We start from the raw sequence: 27352 nt of genomic DNA on the forward strand, positions 1-27352 counted from the left end.
ATAATATGGTTGGAATTACCCTTTGTTCCACTAGAAATTGTTGCCTGGTAATTGGCAGTAATTGCATTATACAACACAATGAGCAGCCTTGTGTGAAACGTACCACCACAACACTGAAACTCTGTTTACTTGCTGATAGAATGATACAGATTACATAATAAAAGGAAGCCTTTCACACTGTTGAGCCTGAAATCTCCCTCACTCATCCACTGGAGCTAACTATTCTAATTACAATTACATGCTCTTTCTCTGTGTTCTTTTATATTCTCCCTCTTGTTTATCCAATTCCCTTTTAGATGTTTTGATCTCAGCCTAAATAGCCAATCTGTATTCTGATCTCCAATCAACTTTTTACAATGTTGTCCAGAATAGCAAAGTGCAGTACACTCCCAAAATATTCAGGGGCTTTCAAACTTGTGCATTTTAAATCTGTAGCAGATGTGTTCTCTTTAAACAGCACCATTCTTGATTTATACACCTGAATTAATACAGGTGTAATTAATTAATGAACCTTAGCGCTTCAGTTTGTGCATGTTTGTTCTTGTGAGTGCTTTTTTCAAAAAAAACTTGTTTACACCAACATTTGTTTATTTAACTTTGAGGCAACTCAGCTGGGAAAACCATGTTCTGCTTCACATACTGAGTTTTTTTGGTTAAAGTGGAGATATTGTAATCTTATCTGTTTCAGTAATTGCCCTAAAGCATTTTTTGGCAGAGCAGAATCAACAGGGGAAGGGAATGCATGTACTTTGACCCAATCCTGGAGCAAAATAAGTGATATGCATGCATACGCCAAGACACACTTCCAGTTTGTTTTCCTCAGTTGGGAGTCTTGACACAGAAATCTATCACCATAGTTAAGAGTATCCAAAACAGACAGACTTCCATGTATTCCACCCACACATGGAAATTCCCAAGCTTGGGATAGAATGCAGACTCTTTCCCTGAAGGGACACACTCTGTTATTTAATCCTGGAGAGTACTAGGCGATTGGCTGACCAAGAGCCTCGGTTTGCAGGGACTCTAGATTGTGAGCGCTGGGGTAACCGCTCGAGTTTAATCAGCTAAAATCACACAAGCTCCCATCGAGAGCACGGCCTGGCAAATGTCCCACCGCTTGTCCAGCTGGGACCCAACGTTTGGGGCTTTGACTTGGCGGGGTTAAAGGGAGGAGTGGTGGGAAGAATCCCTGGCCCTTCCTTCCCTGCAACAAGACGCTATCCTACTCGAGGAGCCCTACATAAAGGCAAGTGGTGATGATGCAGGTCGGTCTGGTCTGGCAACAGCAGTGCCCTGGGGTATTGTGGACCTGAGAGGGGAGGGATTTCGTTGGGAGCCAGCCCGGGTGTCTTGACAAATGCGTAAACCCATCACCAATGCAGTGCTTCGGGACGTCCTCCTGACGTGAAAGGGCGATACACAAAGAGTATCCAAACCAAACGGAGGATCCCACCTTTTCCCACGTGGAAATCCGCCCACCAAACACGCGGCCCATCCGCTTTCCCGTACATCCCGCAAAGCGCTTCGAGACGCCTCGACGGCGCGATAGGGCGCTCTGGGAAATGCAAGGATTATTATCATCATCATCATCATTATTATTACTGTGATCAATAAATTCCAGAGATTGATCAGATTGTGGGGGGGGGGGGAAGGGGGAGGAGAGAGAGCAACGCATGCGTACATCAACCCAAGTCCGCAGCCGCCGCGCATGCGTACTGGGAGGCAACCGTCCAGCGACCAGCCAAGGCGGGCGCGCATGCGTACTCCGGCTGGTGGGGGTGGGGGGGGCGCAGGGCAGGTCCCGGGCGAGCGGTCGGTCGAGCGAGTTATTTTCTGCCGGGAGTCGGACGGGAGGCCTCGCTGCTGGAGCGTTCATGTCAACCTCGGGAGGAGGAGGAGGAAGAAAAGGAGGCGGCGAAGGCGTAACGAAACACCACAAACGACCATTTTCCGACCGACCGACCCGACCGGTCGGCGACTTGCGGCGAGCGGCGAGGCGAGGGCGTCGCGCGGTTAACGCCTTGACTGACTGACTGGACTGACTGACTGACTGGACGGACTGAGGGGATCGAAGGTTCTAGGTGGTTCCCACTCTCCCAGCGGCGAGGCCCGGCTCTTGGAAAGGCGGAGGCGGGGTGAGGTGAGGTGGGGGGGATGTTGTGTGTGAGGAGAGCCCCGACTGCCCGAGCCCAGCCTTAGTTAGTGCCCCGGAGGGCAACTGATACCCGGGAGAAGCGGGAATAGGCGACCCCCCACTCCCCCACCCCGAGGCCTCTGACTTTACCTCCCCTCCCCCCCTCCTCCTACACACACACACACACACACACGAACAGTCCCCCCCCCCACCCCGGGCCACCCCCCGCCATGAAGAAAAGCCAAGAGGACTGTCAGCGAACGTCGGACGAAACGGCCAGCACGAGGGGCACCAGCCACAGCCTGGACGAGCTGGGCACCGGCCCCCGCGAGGAGGTCAGCTCGGTGGGCTCCGACTCCGAGGTGAACGGCTTCAGCAACGGGGAGCAGAAGATCGACAAGTACGGCTTCATCGGAGGGGCGCAGTACACTGGCGAGACGTAAGTACACTGTAAGGGTGGCGGAGACTCTCCAGAGTTTGTTCTCTCTCTTTTTCTTTTTCTTTTTCTTTCCCCCCCTCCCTCCCTCCCTCCTCCCCACGTTGAGAGAGAGAGAAAAGAAATAAATCACAGCTACAGTCCTTTAATGCAAACTGCATTCAAAACTTCCGCTGCCCTCCTTATTTGTTTTCTTATCCGTATAACAATCCGACATTCCCCCTCTGGCTCTCCTCTCCCCTTTATTTTTTTTTTTATTTTTTTTTACGTGTGTAACAGCCAACTTCATGCAGCTCTTTTAAAAAAGGAAAACGCGTTTGTGAGACTGCATCAGACTTCCAACTTTTGCTTCCAGGTGCTGTTTGTGCATTAGGTTGAAATTCACCTTTAAGAATAGTTCTTTCTTTTTACTGCCTTTATCAAGCTGTTTCCTTTCGAGTCCCTCACCGCAGTAATCTTGAAGTAATGGGGGCTTTACGGCTCATGTCTACTTTAATAATCCTTGCGTTTGACATAGCCCCTTCTCACGTCTTCAGGCCTTTTTTGGGGTCAAATCGCATTTTGCTATACCTGAACACTTGAACTAGCCACATCGGTGTAACTGAACCAGATTGGCATGTCCAAAATGTTTGTCAAATGACTAGTTGTGGTGATTTCAGTGAAAGCATTAAGAGTGTTTCAAAAACAGAAATTCCCCTGGTGAAAATGGAACCCAATTTTATGGAATGGAAATAAATGGCTGTATCTAGCTGGTTGGGTTTGAAAATCTGATTAATGCTGCCATAATAATTGGAAAGTGAGATTCTGAACTGGGCAAAGGCTCCAGTTTTACAAGGTTGTTCAGGTGATCTTCATGGGAGGATTATGCCAGGAGGTTAGTAGAAATATTTACATGATCTCGCTACTGTTTTTACTGATGACACTAAAGGGAAGTTAGTAAACCCTGGGCTAAGTACTTCTCTGGAGATCTTAGTAAAATAAGGTTGAGTCTTCTCTCAAAGTTTTTTTAAAAAAAAGCCACAACAGGAATTAACTGAAGCCCACCATAAGAACTTGGAAAAAATCTTTGCCAGACCATTAGTTTTGGAAATTTCCGGCATGCAAATTTAACCGTTTTTCTGAAGTTCCAGTTTCTTATGTTTAGTGCTGCTTAGCTACTTGAAAATAAGTAAGATTAAGATTTTTTTCACATTTTTAAAGTGGATGATTGCATCAGTAAATAATTCTTTCCATTAAGCAATTCATTTGGCAAATCACGGTGCACTTTAAAGATGTTGGGAAACTGGAGCAAAAGAAACTCGCTTAATCACCAGGGAGACTTATTCTGCATATTGGAGCTTCCTAATGGTTCATAAATGAATCGATTTATTTGTAACACAACTTTTTACTAAGCGTTTCAGTCTTGATTTGGAAGAAATGTGTTTGCTCTTTTCCCCTTCTCTTCCCCTAGCCCTTTTGATGGTGCTTGTCATTGGTTTAGAGAGTGAGTGGGCAGATGTTTGAAACTCTAGACTTTTATCAATCCTGGAGTTGAACACCACTAAGAACACTATGAACGTTTATATTGCCATCTGGAAAACTATTGATCACTGCATAAGAGACAGTTGCAGTGAGTGACACAATACGTTAGTCACATTGTATACAATGTGAATAACATGACTATTTGAGAGTGTAATGCAACTGAAGTTATGAAGATTTTTCTAAAATTCGCTGGACTAAATGTCAATGAGCAGGATAAAACATACTGGGATTAAACCTGTGCTGAAGATCTAAAATGTTGTGGGGTGAGGAAGCCGGAATATGGGATTGAAATAGATCTCTGGATGGGGAAGTAGCACGATACTGGCGCATCATGCTAAACAGCCTTTTGTGCTCAAATTACTAGGCTTTAAAGTGGTAAATCAAGCAGATGAGCTTCTCCCTTCATCAAAGCTGTCATATTGATTCTTACCATCAGTTTCCCACAGGCTGACAAAGGTGACATTTAGATTATCTAATTTTTCCCCTTTTTTTTCTGCAAAACTAGCCGAAGGAGAAAGTATCAGCATCGACAGGTTTACTCTGTCCTTTTGTGGAGATTTCAGAAACTGGTAGAAAAAAGGAAAGTGTAATTTTAGGATATTTTGGAAACAATTACTGTAAAAGTATATTTGTGCTCTTTAAAGTCTCAGGCTGAGTGTTGGAAGGGCCAAGCTCCCATCAGCGTAGGCAATTTGAAAGTACAAGCATATAGTATTATACTTCAATTATGACACTGCTTCCCTTCCTTCCCAAAGCACAACTAAGATGTTCGCAATCCTAGCACAGACTCAAAAGGTACAAAGGACACATAACTAAGGCCCACAAGTATTGGTAATATTAGTTATCCATTTGCTTTATAAATTTCTACCCATTAGCACTCTTATTTTTGATGGGAAAATGCACATGTAGGTAGCTTACTCCCTATTGTTGGGCCTTTGTCAATGCTTCTCTTCAGAAGTGCGTGGGGCTCCTCTCAAGAGGCAACTCATTAAACTGTTTTATGTCTGAGAAGTTTAACTGTTATTGAACAGATATAATTAGTAGACAAGTGACTCCTCTTTATCTTGGTGTTCCTAAGATTGCAATAGGTGTGCCATTGGGTGTATGCGTTGAGAATTGATGACTGACTTCTGAATTTGATGTACTATAAATAGCCATTGCATTTCCATAGTGGGTGGGTGCTTTCAAAGGAAGCAGTGTTCCACTGGTTAAAGAGTTGCCTTAGATCCAATGAAGAATTGATATCCCTGTATTTTAAAGTTACTAAGTTATTCAAAAAAATTGGGTTTACTTTCTGGAACTTGAATTATCACACATTAGTTAAATGTTTCCACATTGTATGCCCATGTGATATTTGCTGACTTTTCACCTTGTTTTCAGTTTGTAAAAGATCTAGTCTGACAAATGTATTATTGAACTGAAACTTTCGCCTGCCACCCAAATGAATATTGTTTCTATATCTGCTTCCTCTTTGCAATATTTGGTTCCTTCAGTCCAAACCAAACATCCAGTGGACTGGAACTCTGTGCTCTGTTGCATTTGTTTGAGGACTTCCCAGATTTACAGTAAATAATATAGTGTCCTGCTTTTCAGAATTAGCATGGTAATCACAGTTTCTGACAGGTATTGAGGTTTTCTGCAGCTTGACTAGTGGGTGAATAGAGAAGCATTCGCTTCCTCATTCTGTATTGTGCTTATTCACTTGGAAGCTCTAAGGCAATTACCTTGTACGGAAGCTCAAGTTTAAAGATAGAACAGTTACGTTAAAGTCACCAAATATTTGACAGTAGTCTAACGCAAAGAGGCAAGACTTATAATAGAATTGTATTGCTATTTTAATTGGAATGGGAAGTGTCTCTAAATGTTAATCTCTCATTAATAAAGGGTGACGGTTTGTGTTTCAAGGTGGAAGCTGGCAATTGCTTTTTTGGTCAGCCAGGTGTCATACATATTATTATAATGGTTTGTTACATATGAGGAAAACCATCAACATACTTGAGAATACCCACATATTCATTGCTACCTACACATGGTAATTGTAGGGATCTAAATCAGGTTACTTAGAACGGTTGTAACCATGGAGTCTGAAATTGCTCAAAGTTTGACATGGACTCTATTTCATACATGGGTTCGAAACCATCTTTTATAGTCGTTTATTAAAAGAATTGTGCCATCAAATCTTGCTTGTTACAATCTATTGCAGTCAAAATAAGTCACTTAAAAAATAATAAAAAGTTTTTTTTGAGAGCAAACACTTATTTGTGCTGTATTCACATCTCTCCCTATTAGAGGTCACTGGATTTCATGTTACAATCAGAACCACATTGGTGGCACACGGACCCCGAAAGCCCCTATTTATGCAACGATTAACTGACATTGTCCCATTGTAAATTGGATGTATTGCTTTTCCTCTTTTGTGAATTAGCCATGTGGAAATTGCTGGCAGTAAATTTCCTATATTAAAAAAGCAAGACAAGTACAAAATGCCAATAAGCCCAAGCGATGTGGATATGGATGCCCTCTCATACTTCTGACTTTAATGGGAGACTAACGACTAATTGGCTGCATCATTCATATTATAAAGGATCTGCACCAGATACACTGCATGCTCATTTACATTTTAACAGGGAAGTGGTGTAGAAAACTGATATTACACTTTACAAAAGTGTAAGCAATATTTCACACAATCCTGCCTATACATTTCTTATTTGAGAGGCTTCTGATCTGTATGTCTATGTTCAGTAGTTTGTAAAACATTGCTGAAAATGTTGTTTAAGAATCTGCGTACTTTATTTTTCTACCAGTCATCAACTATTAACTTGATATCCTGTTCTAAAGCAGATATATCCTAGTTTGCAGCTTATTAAACACTAGTAGGCCTGACTACAGTATGAATGATGCAAACCTTTTCACAATTGCAAACTACTTTCATTTGGTATACAGCAGATGAGTACAATCTATGTAACACGTAATGTTACTTGTCAAAGTTCCATACTTGTTACTGACTCACTTGGTGTGAAACATTAAGATGTTTTGACTTGAGAAATGTGTTGCTGCTTTGTGGCTGTGTTCTAGAGCCATAACACATTCTGACTTATCCATGTTATTCAGTTTCATTATGTTTGCAATAATCACTTAAATTTGCCTGAGTTTACCTTTGCAAATGTTTTCCCTGGAACAGTGATGTTGCAGCATTACCGTGAAGTGTTGTACGTCAAAGTGCATTTGAGATTTTCACCTCTCACCTTGCTCTGACTTTCTATATTGGCAGCACAACAAATCTCCATTTTACTTTTTTCCCCCTTGTGCAGAGTTTAATAGTAATCCTTTCAAGACGTCTCAAAGCGCTTCACAGAGTATACTGTGAATTGACTATATTTGGTCGAGCACTAAATGTAAGCAACTGTTGAATTAGAAAAGGCGACCATTTTTAGCAATGTTTAACAACAATTTGGCTTCTATAAGTGAATATCTGTTGATCATTGCTTCTAGGCAACATGAAGTACCCCCTGAGGTGTTGCGACAAAGGGAGTCTAAATGGCTGGATATGTTGAACAACTGGGATAAATGGATGGCAAAAAAACATAAGAAGGTAAGATTTTGTAAGAAATAAAATACGGTGTGCCCTACCTGGCTGTGATTGAACAGTTAATGAGGAGGCTTGGACAATTTTTATACTAAAATTTCTATGTACTCAGTTATCCTTGGTGTGTCTGGTGCAGTAAATTAAATCTTAATCAATATTTCAAATATTTATATCCTTAAAAAATGGGTGCCACAATTAGTCTGTGGTGTATTCAGGGTGATGTTTACTCAGTTCTTTTGATTTATTGCATCTACCATCAGTGGCCGTGCTTTCAGCCACTACGCTCCGAAGCTTTGGAACACCCTCCCTCAATCCCTGCACCTCGCCCCCTTCTTCCCCTCTTTTAGATCATGACTGAAAGCCTCCCTCTTTGACCGTGTTTACGGTCACCTCCTCCCTCCGACTCGGCGTTAGCCTCCACCACTGTTAAGCACTCTAAAACTCAGTCCCAAGTGAAGCGTGTTGTATAAATGCAAGTTGTTGTATATCGAGCCACACCTTAAAGATAGAAAATGGTGCCCCAAACACAGGTTTAAAAAAAACTAGGAACCAAAATGAGTAACTAAAAAAACTTTCACTGTTGAAGAATTGGCCTCTGATAACAGTCCAATAACGATTTGGAAAGTTGAGCATTATTTGTAACAGATGTGTAACTAGGTCAGAGTTTACTAGTTTGTTTCTGTGCTTATCAGCAGCACTAAAAGAAAGAAACAATTCCCAGTGTTAAAGGTCTTGCATGCAATGTTTAAAAGATTGCAATTGCAGTGTTAAGCTAAATTTTCTCAAGACTTTATTTGGCTTTTGAAGATTGATCCAAATCTGAAATTAACTCCTAGAAATTTATAAGATGGATGTTTAGATGATGATCCAATTGTCAGAGTAATGGTGATGTACACATCTGACAGATTCCACTATGGAGTTCTGGCAATTTGGTTAGATTTGGAACTTAGGCGGTGGAGAGAGAAATGGAAGAAGAAGATTTAGTCATCTGCTCTCAGTACATCACAGGGCCTCATTTTCTATTGTCTGTTAAACATCCTTTCACTGTACATCGTAGAGTGTGACCAAAATCTTTGTTTAAGTATGTACAGTGTTTGAATAAACTGTTGATGCTCAGTCTAGACAGGAGGAATGATTACTTGATTGAGGTAGCAAAGCATTGCCACACATGGAATTTTTCCTCAACTTTAGCTCTAATTTAAGGGAAGAGGAGAGGATCAAAGCATCTGTAATATTCAGCCAAATAATTTTGTAATTAATTTGTGAATACTGCATAAACCTAGTATTTTTTTGGAGGTTGAAAATACCTTAGTAAAAGGATTAGTCAGGCATTACTAATGCACAGTCTGCAAACTTCCATCCATAAATGACCATGTAAATCTGCTGTTATTTTTGGAATCATTTCAGATTAAATCATTTGAAACTTGTTTTGTAAAAAAAAGTTTCCAAGTTGTGATGTCAGCTTGCTTGAAGCAATCACAATTAGCACTCTTTCACCGTCTCCCATTAACTGCGTTTAGAAATTGGCTTGCAAGATAAATTGTATCTGCATAATGATTGAATAGCATAATGCTAGTTCCTTTTCTTTGTTAGAATTTCACGCTTTTGCATAGAAATAATCTCTCGAAACTATTTCCTGTATATTAGTTGATGAGAATCTCTGGGTAAATTGCCCTGTACATTTGGGTCTTAACCACATTTATCTGGTACAGCTAAATTCAAACAAGTTTAACAGGACATACTTTCTAAATAGCTTTCCTTCCTGAGTCATTGTTCAGTCATGGAGAACACAATGAAGAATTAATCTGATCTGTGCCTTGACTTCTGTGCAGAGCAAGTTGGTCAAAGAAAATTCACGGGTAGTTTTTAAAATGTGTTCCAATGACCCCCAAAAGGTAGTCCTAGAAACTCTGCCCCATACACCAAGCTGTACCCTATATTTACAATATAATATTTCTAGATGACGTGAAAAGCACTATATCAACAACAACAACAATTTGGATTTATATAGCGCCCTCCACGCTGGATGGCGTCTCAGAGCGCTTCACAGTAACAGATCCAGTGGCCGATCGAGGGGGAGGAAGGTGATCAAAGGCGCGGTTGAAAAGAAAGGTCTTCAGCAGGGACCTGAAAATAGGAAGAGAGGGGGCAAGGCGAAGGGGGTGAGGAAGGGAATTCAGAGCCTTGGGGCATAGTGGTTGAAGGCACGTCCGCCGAGGGTGAAGCGGAGGGACTCGGGGGACACGGAGGAGGCCAAATTCGGAGGAACGAAGGCAACGGGTACTGTTTTGAGGAGAGAGGAGGTCAGAGAGGTAGGGGGTGCAGAGGAGTGGAGGGATTTGAATACAAGGGTGAGGATCTTGAAGTCGATCCTCTCTGGGATAGGCAGCCAGTGCAGTCTGGCAAGGACTGAGGTGATCGTGGAGCGGGGTTTGGTGCGGGTGAGAATGCGGGCGGCAGAGTATTGAATGATCTAAAATAATACATTTGATATAGCGCTTATCACGTCGTCAAGATGGCTAAAAGCACTTCACTGAATATACTGTAAAGGGAATTGACTGTATATTTTGTGGGTGAAACATGGCAACCAATTGCGCACAGCAGTGTCCCATAGACAGCTATGCATTGAGTGACCAAATGTTTTTAAAAAAATGTATTTGTGCTACCTAATAGGCACATTAATGTTTAGAGAGGAAAGGAGTATTGTAGTGGGTGGAGAAGAAAATGTGAGGACCCCAAATTATAGAGCAAAATTCACTAAAATATCCATGAACTATTCAATCTACAGATCCATGTTACAAAAAAGCACGTTTCCCAAGGCTGCATTCTGCTTATAGTAGAGCAAGGCTTAACTGACAGGATAGATAATTATAGATAATTATTTGGGGAGGACAAGTTTGCAGGGCTATGGGGAGAGAGCAGGGGAGTGGGATTGAATTGGATAGCTCTTTTTAAAGAGCCGGCACAGACATAATGGGCCGAATGGCCTCCTGTGCTATAAAATTCTATGATTCTATGAGGTTACAATTCCATGGTATTGCATGTTTTAAAAGTTACATTTTTATCATCAGTAACTATCTTTCCCTCTGAGGCAGAATTGCAGTGTTTCTGGTAGCTGTTTCCATGTACTGTGTAATGTCTCGGAATGCAGCTTTGAGGTTTGGTTCTGAAAAATCAAAGTCTTCAAATACTTGCTTTGAAAGCTGAAACGTTCAGATAATTTATGGCATAATGTAGCATTATCAGGGCTCAAAGTTTATCTAATCGGTGAAACTGGAGTTAACTCCAGGCATATTTGAGTGTAAATTGCTGCTAACATATTACAGTCTAAATTCAAGATCTGCCTGGGAAGAGTACAGTGGCTAGACTTGTGAAACAAAATAAATCCGAGTTTGCTTTGTTAAGAATAGTAGGATGTTTCTTAATTCTACTGAAAACAAACCAGATATGAATTGATCTGCTGTTCAGCACATATTGTTAAAACAGATCTCACCGTCTGTGGCACAAATGGGATCTACTTGCTTTCAGTTGTTAGCATTGTCCAGTGAAAACCTTTGGAATATCAAAGTTTACACTTGATGGGGGGGTTCGGGCCGGGGGAAGTAATTCATCCACACCATTGAGTTGACATTCCTGTCTCTGTTTAATTTTGAGATGTTATGTTGGGCTAAAATGGAAAGCTTTGGATGTAGTTAATTTGCAAAGGAGGGGAGCAGAGGGTTAAATATTGCAGCTGGAGCTGGTAAGAGTCCATAGGAAAAGAACATTTAGCTGCTGGGAGGGGGTGAGAAGAGAGAGATAAACTATTTTCCATGGTCATTACACCATGTTCTATTTGAATCTAAAAGACTTTCACTTCCTCCAAATATAGATTAGAAAGATGTGTTGGATCCGTCAGTTGTGGTTTCTCTTGGGGAATCAGCAGATGTATGAATAGCTTTTTAAACAATTCCCCCAGGGTTCTCTCCTGAAGCATGTATGTTTCATCAGCACTTGCAGCCACCCAGTACCTTGCCCTCATTGTGGTTCCTAGATGCCTAGCCAGTGAGTATTAGGCTGTTGGAACATGGGAGATTTTGGAGAGCAACAACGTTCTCAACTTAGCAAAAGTCACTGGGTACGTTTTTTTGTACGTTTCATGTTTTTCCCATCATTTCTTGTAACTGACCAACAAATTTCCACAATTGGAATCCTTATTTCTGCAGTTTTGGAGTTTGCACAGCCCTATTTGTGCCCAAAAGGAGGATTAAAGATGATCTTGAACTGATTTTGCCATAAAACACACAAAATTCACATCAAATGAATAAAAAAGATGCTGTAAATTTTGAGTGTAATGGTTTAGAAGTTGAATGCCTTTGAGGGCTGGCCAGACTGGGACATGGAATATGTTAAACAAAGTGAATAGTCCAGATTCCTTTACTGCAATACTAATCGCTCAATGAAATTGTTAGTACGGTATGTTTTGGAAATATTTTAGTACAGCCATTGACATGCAACTTAAAGCTCAGGAATTGTACAGATACACTAAAATATCTTGATACCTGTACAATTACCCTTAAATAAAAATGTATATTGTCTTGTGCAAATTCACAAAGTAGAAACAGGCTGCTGATCTTGACCAAGGAATATACAATTTCAGAAACCTATAATCTTGAGATAAATGCTTGCTTAGGTTTTGGGATGATTCAAGTTTTCATCCCTGCTATTAACTTCTGCATTCCACTTATTCAATTATGTAATAAGAAACATGAATATGATTCTTAAGTTGCTAAACTTTGTTTGTTTAATCATGTGTACTGGGCAGTTACTGGACATGTTTCATAAATATATGGAACTATCAAAATAATAGGATGTCTGGTTTTGTTAATCTTTGGCAATTGTTTAAATTGATAATCGGGCACAAATTGTGTTATCTACAGTTAGTGCAGTTTGTCATACTGTTCATGCTGAGTCTGAATTGCAATGGTTTTTAAACTCTTTAATATTAGCATAATGCCTTGTAAAAATAACTGTATTCGCCTCGTCTCTTCTCTTGTGTTTCCATTAGCAAAGAGACAAAGGATAACATGAGCTACAGAGCTTCCCATGCCAGTTATCAGTACTGCATGCTTGCATATGGTGGGAGAAAGGGACCGGAGACAGGAAAGAGTGGGCAGACGCTTTGCAAGAAGCCCTTCTGCTAACTTGCCAAAAGCAATCTCCATACACCATGTATGGAGAAGTCTATGTTTAGAGATCTCTTCTAGCTCATGGAGTTGATGGTTAGTCAATGGCAATTAGTCATTGTTTTGAATGATGAATTGGACATTTTTTAATAAATAAAACCTAACCTGCCATTGGCATCTTGCCCCCTTAGCTTCTTGTTTTTCTAAAACAGTTTTGTGTTAGAATATGAGTACAGTTTAGACAATTGGGAATGAGGGCAGTGGAAAGTCTCCAATCAATCTAAACTAATATTGGGGTTTGAACGTTCTTGTAGTTAGCATTGTTTTTGAGCCACGGTGATGTTCAAAACACTCCCTATATTGCTTCACAGCATCTTACAACTAGGATAAACACTTGAAGACGTGTTACTAGTTTTGAAATTTGTGTTGGATTACACACAAGATGCTAGAAATATGGTTTTGTTTCTCTGGCTGATAACTTGATTGGAAGCCTGTGAATGTCACAATTTGAAATTGATTGGAAATGCTCATTAATATTGGTATATCAGAAACTCATGGTGGGGGAGTCTGAATGACATTTGTGTCCCCAGTGTGATAAATGTAAGTTGTTGTTGACATTTCAGTATTCTTGACTTGAGATGTAGAAAGAGATAAATTGTTTTTTTGGGGGGAAATGGGGTATATAGGGGTATGGAGAAAAGAAAGAAGTTGGATTAGAAGGATGGAATTACTGTGATGTGATAAAATGGCACACATCTCCTGGTTCCCAAAACTTTTTTAAAAATGGAAAATTGGACATTCATTTACATGATGGGGAAATGAGTGGAGATGCTTGTGGTAATGCTAGAAATCCAAGCATTTGTCTGACTCGTTTTTATTTCGATAAAGTACTCTGACATAATACTAATCTGATGCTTGGTTTTGTAGTTGAAACAAAATTCTATAATGATTATCAGTTATGAAAAATAAGTTGCTTTGTCATCAAATTATTTTTCCTTGCTTGTGGTGAGAACCAGCTGCAGCTACTCTTATTTTTATGTAGCCACAAACGCCGCCTTCACAGGATTCTTGTTCATGTGTAGGCTTTGCCTGCCTTTGTGGCTGAAAATACAGTAATTCAAAACAGATTTTTTATGTTTTTTTTAAAAAAAAGAAATGGATGCATGCAGGATAATTAGCAGCAAAGGGCAGATATTTCCGTGCCTCGTTCCAAGATTCAAGTTTACTCAGAAGGAATGTCTTCTGTCTTTTTTTCCTCATTTGCTCCTTCTCCCCATTTGATGGAGACCCTTGCCACTTAAGAACATAAGAATCTGCTAGGCGAAAAAAGACCAAGGTCCATCTGGTTCACCTTCCACCATCCTGGCAGTTACTTAACGTGGCATGTCCCAAACTGTATATTGTATCCTAAGATATTATTTTCTAGCAGAAATCTATCTGATTTGTTCATGAAACAAACTCACTTGCCCATTTGTCTCTTTTGTGGTACAGTTCCCTAGGTACTTTTTTCCCTTACCCAAGTAGCCATTATTCAGGTGTTACCCTTGATAGTGATTGTCTGTGGTCTCTCAGGGGTGCATAGCGTCTATCCTAGGTGGACATTTTGTTATCTAGTTAGATATTATCAGTTCCAGCACATTGTCTTCCATAGGTTATGCATAGTGCTGTATCTTTTGTTTCTGTGACCTAGGCGAAGCTCCGATGTCAGAAAGGAATTCCCCCCTCACTCCGCGGCAGAGCTTGGCAATATTTGTCAGGAAGCAAAGTGAAAATGGAACAAAATCATGGGAAATTTGAAGTAAGTATTAACCAAAAACAAAACTATTTTATCCTGTCGTCTATAGAAAATCTCAATCGATGGTCCCTTCACTGTCCCTTTTGTAATTTGAACATCTTTCAGCGCTTTGGGACGTCCTCCCGACGTGAAAGGCGCTCTATAAAGGTAACTTTGTTGTTGAACACAACTTGCATTTATAGAGTGCCTCTCATGTGGGGTAGCATCCCAGAGCGCTTAGCACCATAATATAAAAGGAAAAGTTTGGTTAAAGTAGATTTGAATGTACCAGACAAAGTAGCGTGTAACTTGAAATGCAGTGACATTGCTTCTGAGAGAGTCAGCATATAGTATCCTGCTATTTGACAAAAACATGTAATGGGTGGGATTAGAAATTTTTCTGTTCCGAGCGATAGAGAGCTATCAAATTTATTGCTGCCTTCTGTTAGGAGTTGGATCAATTGCCTGGTGATCCAGCATGGCTCGATGTAATAGAAAGAGATCTACATCGGCAATTTCCTTTTCATGAGATGTTCGTTGCTAGAGGAGGACACGGGTAAGTTGATTGTTAAATGAAATATAATATCTAATAATATCATGTATAAAAATGTACAGCATTTACAGAAGGAGTGAACGCTTGTGTTCAATTCTTAAAAGTGAATTTATTTTCTTTCAGGCAACAAGATCTTTACCGAGTTTTAAAAGCGTACACAATTTACAGGCCAGAGGAGGGTTATTGTCAGGCTCAGGCCCCAGTGGCTGCTGTCCTCTGATGCACATGCCTGCGGAGGTAACCAAACCAACCTGTTTTCTGTTTGAAACCAATCTCGCTTTAATTGGAGAAACTGTTGCTTTCCATCTTGATTTTTACCTGCACCGTTATGGATACGTGCTATTTTGGGCTTTAGTTGACATCGCGACCTGCTCTGGTGAATTGAATATTACGGGGATTGGTTTAAGTTCTTTGTGTTGAGGCTGATTCAGAAGTACCCAGGCTACAAAACTCCAGTTCTAGCAGGTCTTACACCCAGCTTGGATGCCAAGCCAGGACTGTCCAGCGCCTTGGGACATCCTCCTGACATGAAATGCACGATATAAATGTTAATTTGTATGGTTTGTGACAGACCAACCAAGCTTCTTTTTCCTTTTTTTTTAAAAAGCACAGATTTGAGGAGTACTTTAGCTGGAAAGTCTGAGAGAGTAAGCATATAGTATCCTCTCCTGTTAAGATGCTTAACAATATTCCCAGCAGATTTGGAGAACATAACATTTCCAGTGCAATGAAGCATGTTAGATCATGGGTGTGATCACTGTATTTTGCTTAGTTGCTGTTCATGAAAGTTCCTTGCCAAACCAGTCCAATTAATAATCATTTTGATTTCATGTTCTGTCTCCTAGCAAGCTTTTTGGTGCCTGGTCCAGATCTGTGAAAAATATCTACCGGGATATTACAGTGCTGGGTTGGTGAGTTTTAAAGCAGTTTTAACTAAGAGAAGCTCTTTCCCATACGTGCCGATGATTGTATGTTAGATCACTCATTGCGATGATATGTAGCAAGTGCTAATAAATTAGGTTGTGCTCACGACTGGTTTTGAGTGTCTCAGTGATGTGGTCAATGCTGTAATGTACCCAGAAGTAATTGATGGATGGCAGCTGTTTATTGCTGTTGCTTCCAACGCAAGTTGGAATTTATTGTATATTAGCAACCACCTTATAGTGGGAGTTTCTTGCGCAGAATGTAACTTTATGTGCTACCTTGTAGTGCTAGAAATGGAAGATTTTGTTTCTGCCGATCTATTTGATACAGTACAAACACAAATGCCCAGCGAAGCTTTTATTCCCGAACCATACCAATGCCCTTTTTTGTTTCAAGCTGCATCCTTGAAAGCAACAAAACAAATTGCAGAAATGTCATTCAGTTCATTTGAACTGTTCTTCCCAACACACTTTATAACCTTGTACCCCACAGGATAGAATTCGATCTTTAAACTTTCACTTTCAAAGACACTAAGATATTGTACATTTTTTGCGCTCTTCCGTGTGGATTCACTGTTCTGGTTAGACCTGATCCTTGGAGAGTCTGGCTGCTAAACACAGTTGTCTTTATCTCCTGGATTGGCAGCTGCTCAGTTTCACTGTTTTCCATGGGGAACTTGGTTTCCTTTCACTCACAGACAGAAGTGCTATTCTCACCCTTTGCCAGATATTTCATCCAGCTTAAAGGAAGTACGTTATGTCAAAATGACATTGTGTGGGAATCCCTTGCGAGGGTCTGATAACTGCCTGGATTGCAACAAAAACTATTCAGTGAGAATGTTTAAGTCTTTTTTAAATTGCTTAGCTGAGTACCTCTATTGGATATTCTGTACCTATGTCCTTGCTAATTCTATGAAGTCTGATTCAATGGATTTTTAATAATATCTTACAATATACGTAGTCCGTTACTGTCATCGCTCCCGAAGGATGTTGTGCAAGGCTCTGTCATGCGCTCAAGGTTGTGAACTACTATATACACTATAAACAATTTGTAATGTCTGTTTTTAGTAATTCTAACCCCTGCTCTCTGAATCTCTCTTCCATGTAGCCATTTATTTCACTGCCTGAAAGTATGGTGGAAGCATATAGAATAATAACTTTGAAAGGGGAATTGGGTATATGCTTGAAAAGAAAAAAAATGTCAAGGCTATGGGGAAAGAGCACGGTAGTGGAACTAGTTGTATAGCTCTCTCAGCTAGCTGGCACAGGCACGGTGGGCCAAATGGCCTCCTTCTGTGCTGTAAGATTCCATAAAATTCCCCTGCCTTACATTCTGTTCGTCTTCAAAACCCCTTTAGAAATCTTCAACCGTGCCTTCAGTCGCTTCTTATTCTAGGTCTTCGGATATGTTTTTATAACTTGTTTTTGTCTTTTTGTTCAGGAAGCAATCCAGTTGGACGGGGAAATTCTTTTTGCCTTACTGCGGAGGGTTTCACCAGTGGCACATAAGCACCTAAACAAGTACAAAATTGACCCTATTCTCTACATGACCGAGTGGTTCATGTGTGCATTTTCAAGGACCTTGCCGTGGGTGTCAGTGCTGAGAGTGTGGGACATGTTCTTCTGTGAAGGTACGTCATCGAAGCTCAAGTAATTTATATAGATGTGGGAATAAATCTTGTCAGCATCAATCTTCAAGTTAAAAGTAGATTTAAGCAACAGGTATAATCAAAGAACCAGTAATTTTGGTCTATTCAGTGGGCATGAAGCCAATCCCATAAATTTTGGGTTACTGTTTAGCATTTATACTTGGCTGAGTAAAATGCGAAGCTTTTAATTGCCTTGCTAATAATCCTTACATTTAATACATCCCCTTTCATGTTGGGAGTTTCCTGTAAAGTAGAGTGACTGACTGACTATGTCGTGGATTAAGTGTTATTTTAAACTGTAAGTTCTTAAGCCACGAAGAAAGCATTACACCTAGCTATCTGAGAGCTCAATTTGTGGCTGTCAGTATGCAAAGGGAACTAAAGTTACATTTACAATGTAATCCCGGCCTACATGGCGTCTTGTGTCTGCTTCAGGGAATTCAGGGAACTCATGCAGTTTGGAGCAAGTGATCTTATTGCAGGTGTATCCAATAACCTGACCAAGCATTGTTTACTTGATTGTGTCCAGAGTGGTGTTCAAATCAGAGCCTCCCACTTTATGATGCTGTTGAGCAATCAGCTGAGGAAACTGGTTAGCAGCAGAGCAGCCTAGTGAAACAGATAGTGGGCCCCAGATACTGTTCAAGGGAATTTGTTGCTGTACATCATGATTTTGTCCCTCATATCTCTTTCAATCCGGAAGATACTCACCCTATACTGTGGAGCAGTACTGTCTACCCTTCATTATCCTGTCCAGTGACCTTTCAATTGTGAGACTGGCACTCTGTGCAAGCTATTTACCCCTGGGAGACTGCATGGGGGGTAGTGGGTGTGCTATTATAATGATCCGAAATCTATGTAATTGTGGTTTTTAAGAGGTGGTTAAAAATCAGTACTAGGGCCTTGGCTGGGGTATTTTTTTTGCCCTTGTATTCTATTATATTGTCTCAATTTGATTATTTTTAATAGGATTGCTAACTCCTAACAGTCGATTCTGGGTGAATAGATGAAGTGGCTAATGGAATTATTGATCTTTACAAGATATTTAGCTTGCAGCATGAAATTCTAAACAATATAACGCTATAGTATTGCATCCTTGAAAAAGACTTCCTTAACCACATGACTGTTGTTCTTTGAAGAAAAATACAATAGTATGGATCTTTACATTTTTAGCTCTAGTTTATGATTCGCTTGTTATCCAGTTATGGATGCAGAAACTGTACAGTGAAAAATATCTGCTGATGAAAACTGCCAACAACAAAAAATTGTCATAGGGTTCAAAGCAAAGCTGTTTGGTTTCATAGTTCCCTTGCACAATGTTTGACCTTTATCAACTGTTTATTGTTAATGAGATCTTGCTGGTGAAAAATTGCTGCCACCTTTGTCTGCAAAACAGTTGCTATGCTTCAAAGTAACTCATGTGAGGTGCTTTGAGGTGTTTCCAAATAAGGTGCTAGATTAACTGCAGCTAAAATATCTTCAGACTTAGTCAGAAATCTGCATTTTTCTCTGCGTTTTCCAGATATTGAGTGCCACCAGTTGCTATTGGTGGCTGTTTTCAAACTTGTTCTTATTTTTTTCTTTCTTTCTCTCTACCCAGGTGTAAAAGTGATATTCCGGGTTGGTCTTGTTCTCCTTAAATATACACTAGGCTCACCAGACAAGCTGAAGAGTTGCAAAGGCCAGTATGAGACGATGGAAAAACTGCGTAGCATTGACTCCAGATATATGGAAGAGGGCTTTCTCATCCTAGAGGTATGAATACAATCGAAATATTGTATTGAGCTTGATAATCTGGATGTCAGGACCCTCAAATAAAAACTTCCTTTCATCCACAAAATATACAGTCAGTTCACTTTACAATATATTTCTGTCAAGTACTTTGAGGCGTCTCAACGACATGATAAGGCGCTGTATCAAATGCGAGGATTGTCATCATCATAAGCACTATTTTAATCCATGCAAAAATGAATGAAGGCTCCCCGATGGTCTGAATGGCAGCCCGGTCTGGTGCAGCACAGAGCCATTAGGATCAGAAATTCGCTCAAAGTACCAGATTGCAATAGAATTGGTCACCTTTCTCCCCTTCCCCCACACCCTTCTCTGCACCTCCTACCCCCAGCTTAGGTTCCCAGGCAGTTGTGTGAAGCACTTTTAGATGGCCTCCCTTGGGATAAAAGGTGTTGGTGTAAATGTAAATTGCTGTTGAATATAGTGTGATGAGCGTTGTCATTGGTGACACGGAGGAAATTGCAAATATTTCTGATTTTAAAGCAGTGAAACGCCTACTGTTATTGCATTATTCAGTTACGTGAAAATGCAGAACTTGTTCCCAAAGAGATCGTTGACCTTGTAACAGCCTTATATTGACTTACTTGTTTATTCTCTCCCACACCGCCCCCAAAAAAGCTTGGACTGAAACTCTGCAATAACCAAAGTAAATAAACCCTCAACTTCCTAGTTTTTTTTCCTCACATTGAAAGTGACTTAATGTACTACAAATACTAAGCTGGGTTGGACACTGCTTAACATGTGCCAGTTTTAACCCTTGAATTTTTTTTGTCAGAGGACAATGTGAATAACTAAAGGAAGTTGGCTAATAGTTGAAATCCTGTTTAGAGAATGAAAATAACTACAACCCAGTTATAGTCGTGGAAAGGGTCGAGGTGCTGGAGGGCCCCAAAACGGAATCTATCTGGTTAGAGTTGAGGAACAAAAAAGGAGCTGTTACGCTGGTAGGGTTATACTATAGACCACCAAATAGTGGGAAGGAAATAGATGAGCAGATCTGCAAGCAGATCTCAGACAGATGCAAGGCCAATAGAGTCGTGATAATGGGGGACTTTAATTATCCCAACATAGACTGGCAAAACAGGACAACTTTCTTGATCAATACATTTCCAGTCCAACAAGAAGGAAGCAGTTCTAGATCTTGGTCTGGGGGGTAGTTCTTCTGCTCTATTCAAAGAGCCGGCATAAACTCGATGGGCCGAATGGCCTCTTTTTGTGCTGTACTATTCTATGAGTAGTCTGCCTCAGACTACCCTACTAGTTAGGACTTTGACTTGGCCTGTCTCATGTGCCTTGTCTTACAAGCAGACCTGACTGCCACACAACAGACTCGACCTGCTCTTCTTTGGCAAGTGTTTCTGGAGCCAATTCTATCCCAGGGAGGTCCCGCCAACTTCCAAAGGAGGATTTTTTTTATATATGCCTGCTGATCCTGTTTCTTGACCTTGATTGGGTTAGACTGTGAACCTCCAATGTTCTGGTCCTAAGTCCCATCTATCCCATCTGATCTGTCTAGGGTGCTTTTACAACAATGCTGCTCAAAACAGCTCTGTGCGATTTACGTCTTAACACTTTGGGTTGAAAATACTTATCTGAAGTTGAGCAACACCGTGTTAACTAATGATGCTGTCTGAATGTTTGTGCTGTGGAATTAGCACTCTTCATCATCAAAATTGGGTTGTTCAAATGAGAGAGGATGCTAATTGCAAACCCATTGAACTTATTCTTCCGCAACTTTACATGGTTAAGATAATTGTCATGATTAAGAAGACATTAAGTACTGAATGGGTTAAATCTCATTGTTGCATTGACCCAGTGGGCATGTACTTTACAGTGTGTACATTCAGGTTGTTGCTTGGATATATAGTATTTTGGGCCTTGTTCCCTTGACAACTAGTGTGTATTGGTTAACTGTTGCTTAAATCCACCCTCATAGTTTGAAGCTTTGATGTAATGAGATTAATACAAAACTGATCCCAGCTCATTAATTGCTGTATGTGAGCAACTAATTTGAATGTAAACCTTGAGGAACATCATTTTAGCCATAGCTCCTAAGAAAGATGACATTAGAAGCGTTTATAGTTTTTTTTNAATGTGAAAGACGTTTTACTAAGAATTTGTAGGGGGGAAAAAAAATCTCTTAATCGGTCACACAGATGAAACGGGTTGTTTTAAAAATGGTGCTGTTTATTGTCTTGGCTTTGGTAGATCTTTAACTGCACAGTGTGCTAAACTGAGGAGCAAATGACCTATCCCATGAACCCTTCTTCTCTTGGGCTATTCCTGAGGACAATTCAGTGCTATTTTTCCATCCACCCTCACTCCCTCCCTCCTCCACCTCAGTGTTTAAGATTTTTTCCCCTATTAGGAAATACCTGCTAGTTTGGGAGTCATTGTGGCATATATTAGTAAGCTCCAACGTGTCCTTGTTTTGGTTCTTCCATCGGATAGTACACAAGGTCATTTACAGTGTAGAGTGGAGTTGGAGAAGATTGTTCTGGATTTTTATAATAAATTGAGAGTATTGTCCCTATATGTAATAGTAAATTCACTTTACAATATATTCTGTGAAGTGCTTTGAGACATCTCGAAGACGTGATAAGATGCTATATCAAATGCAAGAATAATTATTAATGGTCACCTCTCCCTCTCCCCTTGCTCAGTGTCCAATCTCACTCCTGTAAAGCTCTTGACATTTTCATAGGTGAAGGCTATGATATAAATGCAAATCATTGAACAAATTCCATAAACTTGGCAGTATAGTATTCACAAATTTATTTTAACAAGATGTGCGCTGCAGAGATTTTCCTCCAACCTTAAGGTGATGAGAAAATGACAAGTCTAAAAGTAATGATATAATTGTGATGGAATGATGAGGTCCCAAGTCAACCTCATCCGGAGTACATGGTAAACTTGTAAAACAAGTCAAAGTACAGCATTCCTGAAAGGCAGTGACTGACGTGTGTAAAGACATTTGATTCACACCCAGTTATGTCCTGCTTTAAAGGCGAGGCGAGGTAGCTCTGAATGGCACATGTGGAAAATAGTTTCTGTGCATGTCAGTGACCCAAGTGTCGGGTTCTTTATGAGAGAGGAAGGGAGGAGAATAAGTCTTTATTTTTAAAAAAAAATTGTGTATGTGCTAAAATACGTCCTAATTCCAGCACTATTTAGGGGAGCAACTTAATTTTAATGTTAATCTGCACACTGATGAGTCTGCTCCAGCTGACATACTGCACCTGAGCTGATAGTCTGGTTCTTTAAACAGGGAGCTATGGGTTCAGCAGGAATTTTCCTGGTTACTTGTTAATCAGCAAATGAAACTTCTCAATGGGAAATTTGACTGGTGTCTTCAACAACTTCCCTATTGAGGAGATTATGTAATCCATGTAGCCAAGGAAATTGGGTCATCTCCCACTCTGCATTGCTTCTCCGAACATACATAATTATGTACATAATCCCTAATGTATTTAGTTTCAGTTGAGCAGGATCAAGAATTTACCAGCCATGAGTGATATCAAATCTTTAGGAACTTTAGATGCCTCTAAATCATTTGCTCTTGGCATGGAAAGGGTTAGTTGTTAAAACACAACATCAGACACCACCTCTTGGCAGCAGTGTCCCCTTTTATTATCTGTTTGAATAATCAGGATCTGAATTATTTGTCAACGCATCATTCACTCCAATGATAAGCATGGTAGAGCTTACAAAGTGCTGAGGTTTCAAATACCTGAGGCCACAGTTTATAAACAGCTTATAGTATAGCTGTCTTACAATAGAAAGTTTATTTAGAGAGAGAGATACACACAGGCAGTACATGTAAGTTTCCAGCACTCGTAATCTGGTCACACACCTTTTGTTGCCTTAAATAACCCTTTGTCTTAACATTTCATAGCGTAAGGTTTACTGCCTATTACCTGCTAATCAGGCAGTGGCTATTGTGGCTAAACTGTACAACAGAATGGAAATGTCTGGAGTCTGTGCTGTAATACTGGCTCCTTCCCCACATACCGCAGCCATCTGGTGCTTTCAATAACATTCAAGATGTAAGATTTTGGCAAGAAAAGCCACTGACAAATGGAACACTTCAAAAATGCGAAGTCCTGAGTTTTGCTGCTGGATGTTAACTAGAGTTATGTACGATTTGTATTTCAAAATCTTCATTTAATGGCTAGAGGACTAAATTCTGCCCTGGGGGAAGCCCATCTTGTGAGAATTTCCACTGTTGCACTATCTCTCGCTTGTAGACCACTTTATCTTGCCCTCTTTAGCTGCTGTTTTTCTGACAGGTGGAATACCCCAGCCCAGCAAAATGTTCTTCTTTGAAGACATGATTTTACAAGGGCACAGTCCAATCAGATCAGCTTGCCAATATTCCCAATATTGACGCTGAAATAACAGTCCTTTCTGATCTCTGAAAATGAGACGGCTTATCAAGCAAACCTTGTCTAGGAGTTATCTGTATAACAGATAACTGATTGTGGGATACTGCTCTGTACAGTTGGCTGCCGAGTTTCACCCACAAAATTCACTTTACAATGCCACTTTGAGACGTCTCGACGACATGATATGGTGCGAGCGGTTGATCTGAACAGCAAACCATTCCAGGTCTCCAGTGTATGCCTCGATCAGCGCTAAATTCACTCGGACAGTTTTATTACCTTGAGTATGCAATCGATTTTAAAATTCTAATAAGCCATCAATTATTTTTTCTTCTTCAAAACAGGTCATTGAAATTCCCACCTCGGAGAAGGATATCGAGAAGGAACACTTAACTCAGTTAAAAAAGTGGAAAACCACACACGGTGACCTGAAATACAAGCCCCAGCCCAGATTGCACGGCGCTAAAGCCATTAATAAATCTGAGCCGCACTCCCACAAAGCTTTGGTGCAGGCTCCCTCCATCGTAATAAACTCCCCTCCTACATCTCCCTCTCCGGATCCCGACAAAGTTATGAAGAAGAAAAAAGAAAAGAGCTCAAAGGATAAAAAGGAGAAAAAGAAAGGAATGCGAGAGCCCATGGCTAACGGGTCGGGATCCGGGGAGGCTGTACAGTTTTTGGATGACCAGTTCACTAACCAGCCGGTAGATACCACAGCAGAGGCCAGCCAACCTCCACTGCAAACAAACTCTGCCTTACACCAGTCCGTACAAAGTCTCAGCTCGGGAGAGTCGGAACAGGACACGTACTTGTGAAATGAATGATTCCAGCAACAAGAACAATGCATCCATCTTCTTCCTCCACTTGCCTGGACTGTTGATCCAATACTATCATTCCATCAGTGTACCTGATTTGTGGATGCTGCTGCTGAGCCATTGATACTGTAATGAATTTAAACTTTGTGGTTGACAAAGTGTGGGGACCCCTTTCGTGGCTTAGCCCAACATCACCAAGTTGAAGATTCTTGCAATACTGTAGTTTACTCGGAATTCTGTTTTGGCTTGGTTCCCGCTGCCTGACGGGTTAGTGTGATAAACTAAAAGTGGACCGGATCCAGCAAAGGACCTGATTCATCAGCAATGGAAGCAGAATAAGCTAAATACCGAGTTAATTTATGGGACCAGTGGAATCAACAGCATGGCAGTCATGTCATCAATGAAAAAGCTTTGATAGAAGAAAATATTTTTACGATATTTTTCCTGTTGCTGTTTCCAGCAGTAACGTTGCATGTTGCAGCTGCACTATCCCAAATGAATTTATTTTTATTCTAATTCAAGATGAATGATGGATTTCCGCACCCCCTACTACCACCCTTCCCTCGACCATTCTTTGATTAAATATCTGTTGCGTTCCAGTTTTCAGAAGAAAAAGTGAAATTCCAAGCAGGTGTGGGAGCCAGTGGACCAGGTTGAAGTGAAGTGGTGTCTCCACGAGCCTGTTTTAAAATCTCAACTTGTTGAGATTACAGTTACAGTTACAGTATTTGTATTTAACCACATTGAGGGGATGGGGGTAAAGGAGATTAATATTTTCTATTCATAAAGCCAAATTGTGTGTCTAACTTTGGTTAGGGATTGAGCATGCAGTGGTTTTAATGATTGAAACACTCAATGCATCTACATTAGCTTGTACAGTTATTTCTATACATGTACAGGCAAACTACCAATCTTAATAGCCAAGCAGAAGAAATTGAGGCATGGATTTAAATAAATATGCCAACTTGCTCTGTTTCTCCTTGATGTCAAGGGCTGCAATCTGCTGTAGTACAGAAAGATAGTCAGCCTCATTAGCTTAGAAAACAAATTAATGTATTTTCAAAAAAGAATTTTTCCCTAGCACTTTTTTTTCCCTTTGAGGAATGTAAATTTTGAGAAATTGATAGATTTACAAGAACTACTTGCGAATCCTGTTGACGAACCAGATACTGTACCACAGGACCAGAGTATGAGTTATTTTGCTGCTGTCTTGTATAATCTAGCTATTTTTCTATATATAACTACGAATGCACAATGGGTTTGCAGCAGTCAAGTGCTGTTTGGGGCCAGGCAAAGTAATTGTTTTCCTCTTTTTGTAGATTATAAAGCCAAATGTACTATACAATGCCTAATGTTCTACAGTGTAAAGCCTATACTCTAGCTACTGCTCACCTCTGGACTCAAATGACAACAATTGAGGTGATGTGGAAATGCAGTTTTTCTTTGATTGATCTAGTGTTAGAATCCATGTACTTTGCTGTATTTAAAGAATCCTTGAACTGTTGTGTCAGTTTGTCTTGTTATATGCCGTTGATTGACCATGAAAATATCTGGGAGCTGTTTAATATTGTCCAACGTACAATTGTATATGTGGGCGTGTAGCAGAAGCACTTATAAACCTAATACAACTGAATCTTTCTGTGCTTTTTCTACAGTGTTTCACATGTTGGTGAGTTTATTAAGCTACACAGCTTTATGTTACTTTGATGCAATGGATTCGGAATGAACACAATAAAACCTTCTGGGAAGCATTTTCTACTGTTTTCCTTTTTTGTTTAGAGAATTGTCCAATCTTTTGTTGCATGTATATAGCACCCCTCATTGCAGGGTAGTGTCCCAGAGCGCTTGAGCATGAGTGGCGCTATATAAATGCGAGTTGTTTTCTTGTTGGGAATTTAAAATGAAAAACATATCCTTCAGCACTGAGTGGCTAAAAGCTCTGCAACATCGAGGGAAACACACAGGGCTGATGAGACCCTTTTGCGACTGGACTAAGCTCTCTCGGTTGCCCTGGTGGTGCAGCCCGAATTGAATGAATCTCAGTGATGGAAACTCCCTCCGGTCAAAAGCTCACGCATGAATTTGGCCACTTGGGTGCAGTAAACGAGTGCACACAAGGAACTGTTCACAAATGATTCTCTTTGCGTACACATACTCCGTCGCATATTCTCGCTCACACTCACTCACAAAGCCAATGTGTCGATTCTAAGACTGCTTTCCAGGCTCATCCTCGTTGAGCGCAATACTTCACGGTGGTAGAAGGCGGGTCTTTGGAGTTGAGGTACAGATTAGCCATGATCTAATAGAATGGCGGCTCACGGTCGAGGGACTGAATGTGTTCACAACAAGCAAATAAAACGTAAGAGATTTAAACTGGCTATGGCTCGATTTAAAATAATGAAAGTAATAACTAACAAAGGGCTTGGACTCAGGTTTACCTCTAAGATCGCCTGCCTCCAGCTTGCAACAATTTTTGGGCTTAAATCGATGGGTTAATATTTTGATATCATTAACTCATTCCATCAAAGCCTGGGGAACGTGGGGTGATTCACTGATCACTAGAATAGAAATAATAATCCTCGCATTTGATGTAGCGCTCTATCACACCGTTGAAGACGTCTCA

At 40.5% G+C, this 27352-nt stretch overlaps 1 protein-coding gene across 1 annotated transcript; it reads left to right on the forward strand.

The window, feature by feature from the left end:
• The first annotated feature begins 2353 nt into the window (after window positions 1-2353).
• tbc1d10ab (TBC1 domain family, member 10Ab) lies at window positions 2354-26480 on the forward strand. Its single transcript, XM_007902267.2, is given in 10 exon segments — window positions 2354-2573; window positions 7584-7683; window positions 14533-14640; window positions 15066-15172; window positions 15293-15381; window positions 15384-15406; window positions 16015-16080; window positions 17534-17723; window positions 19342-19496; window positions 24259-26480. Coding segments are annotated over 10 exon segments (1518 nt in total). The 5' UTR covers window positions 2354-2364; the 3' UTR covers window positions 24730-26480.
• Window positions 26481-27352: the final 872 nt, after the last annotated feature.

This window comes from Callorhinchus milii, unplaced genomic scaffold (assembly GCF_018977255.1).
Source record: "Callorhinchus milii isolate IMCB2004 unplaced genomic scaffold, IMCB_Cmil_1.0 Scaffold8, whole genome shotgun sequence".
Classification (NCBI taxonomy): Eukaryota; Metazoa; Chordata; class Chondrichthyes; order Chimaeriformes; family Callorhinchidae; genus Callorhinchus; species Callorhinchus milii.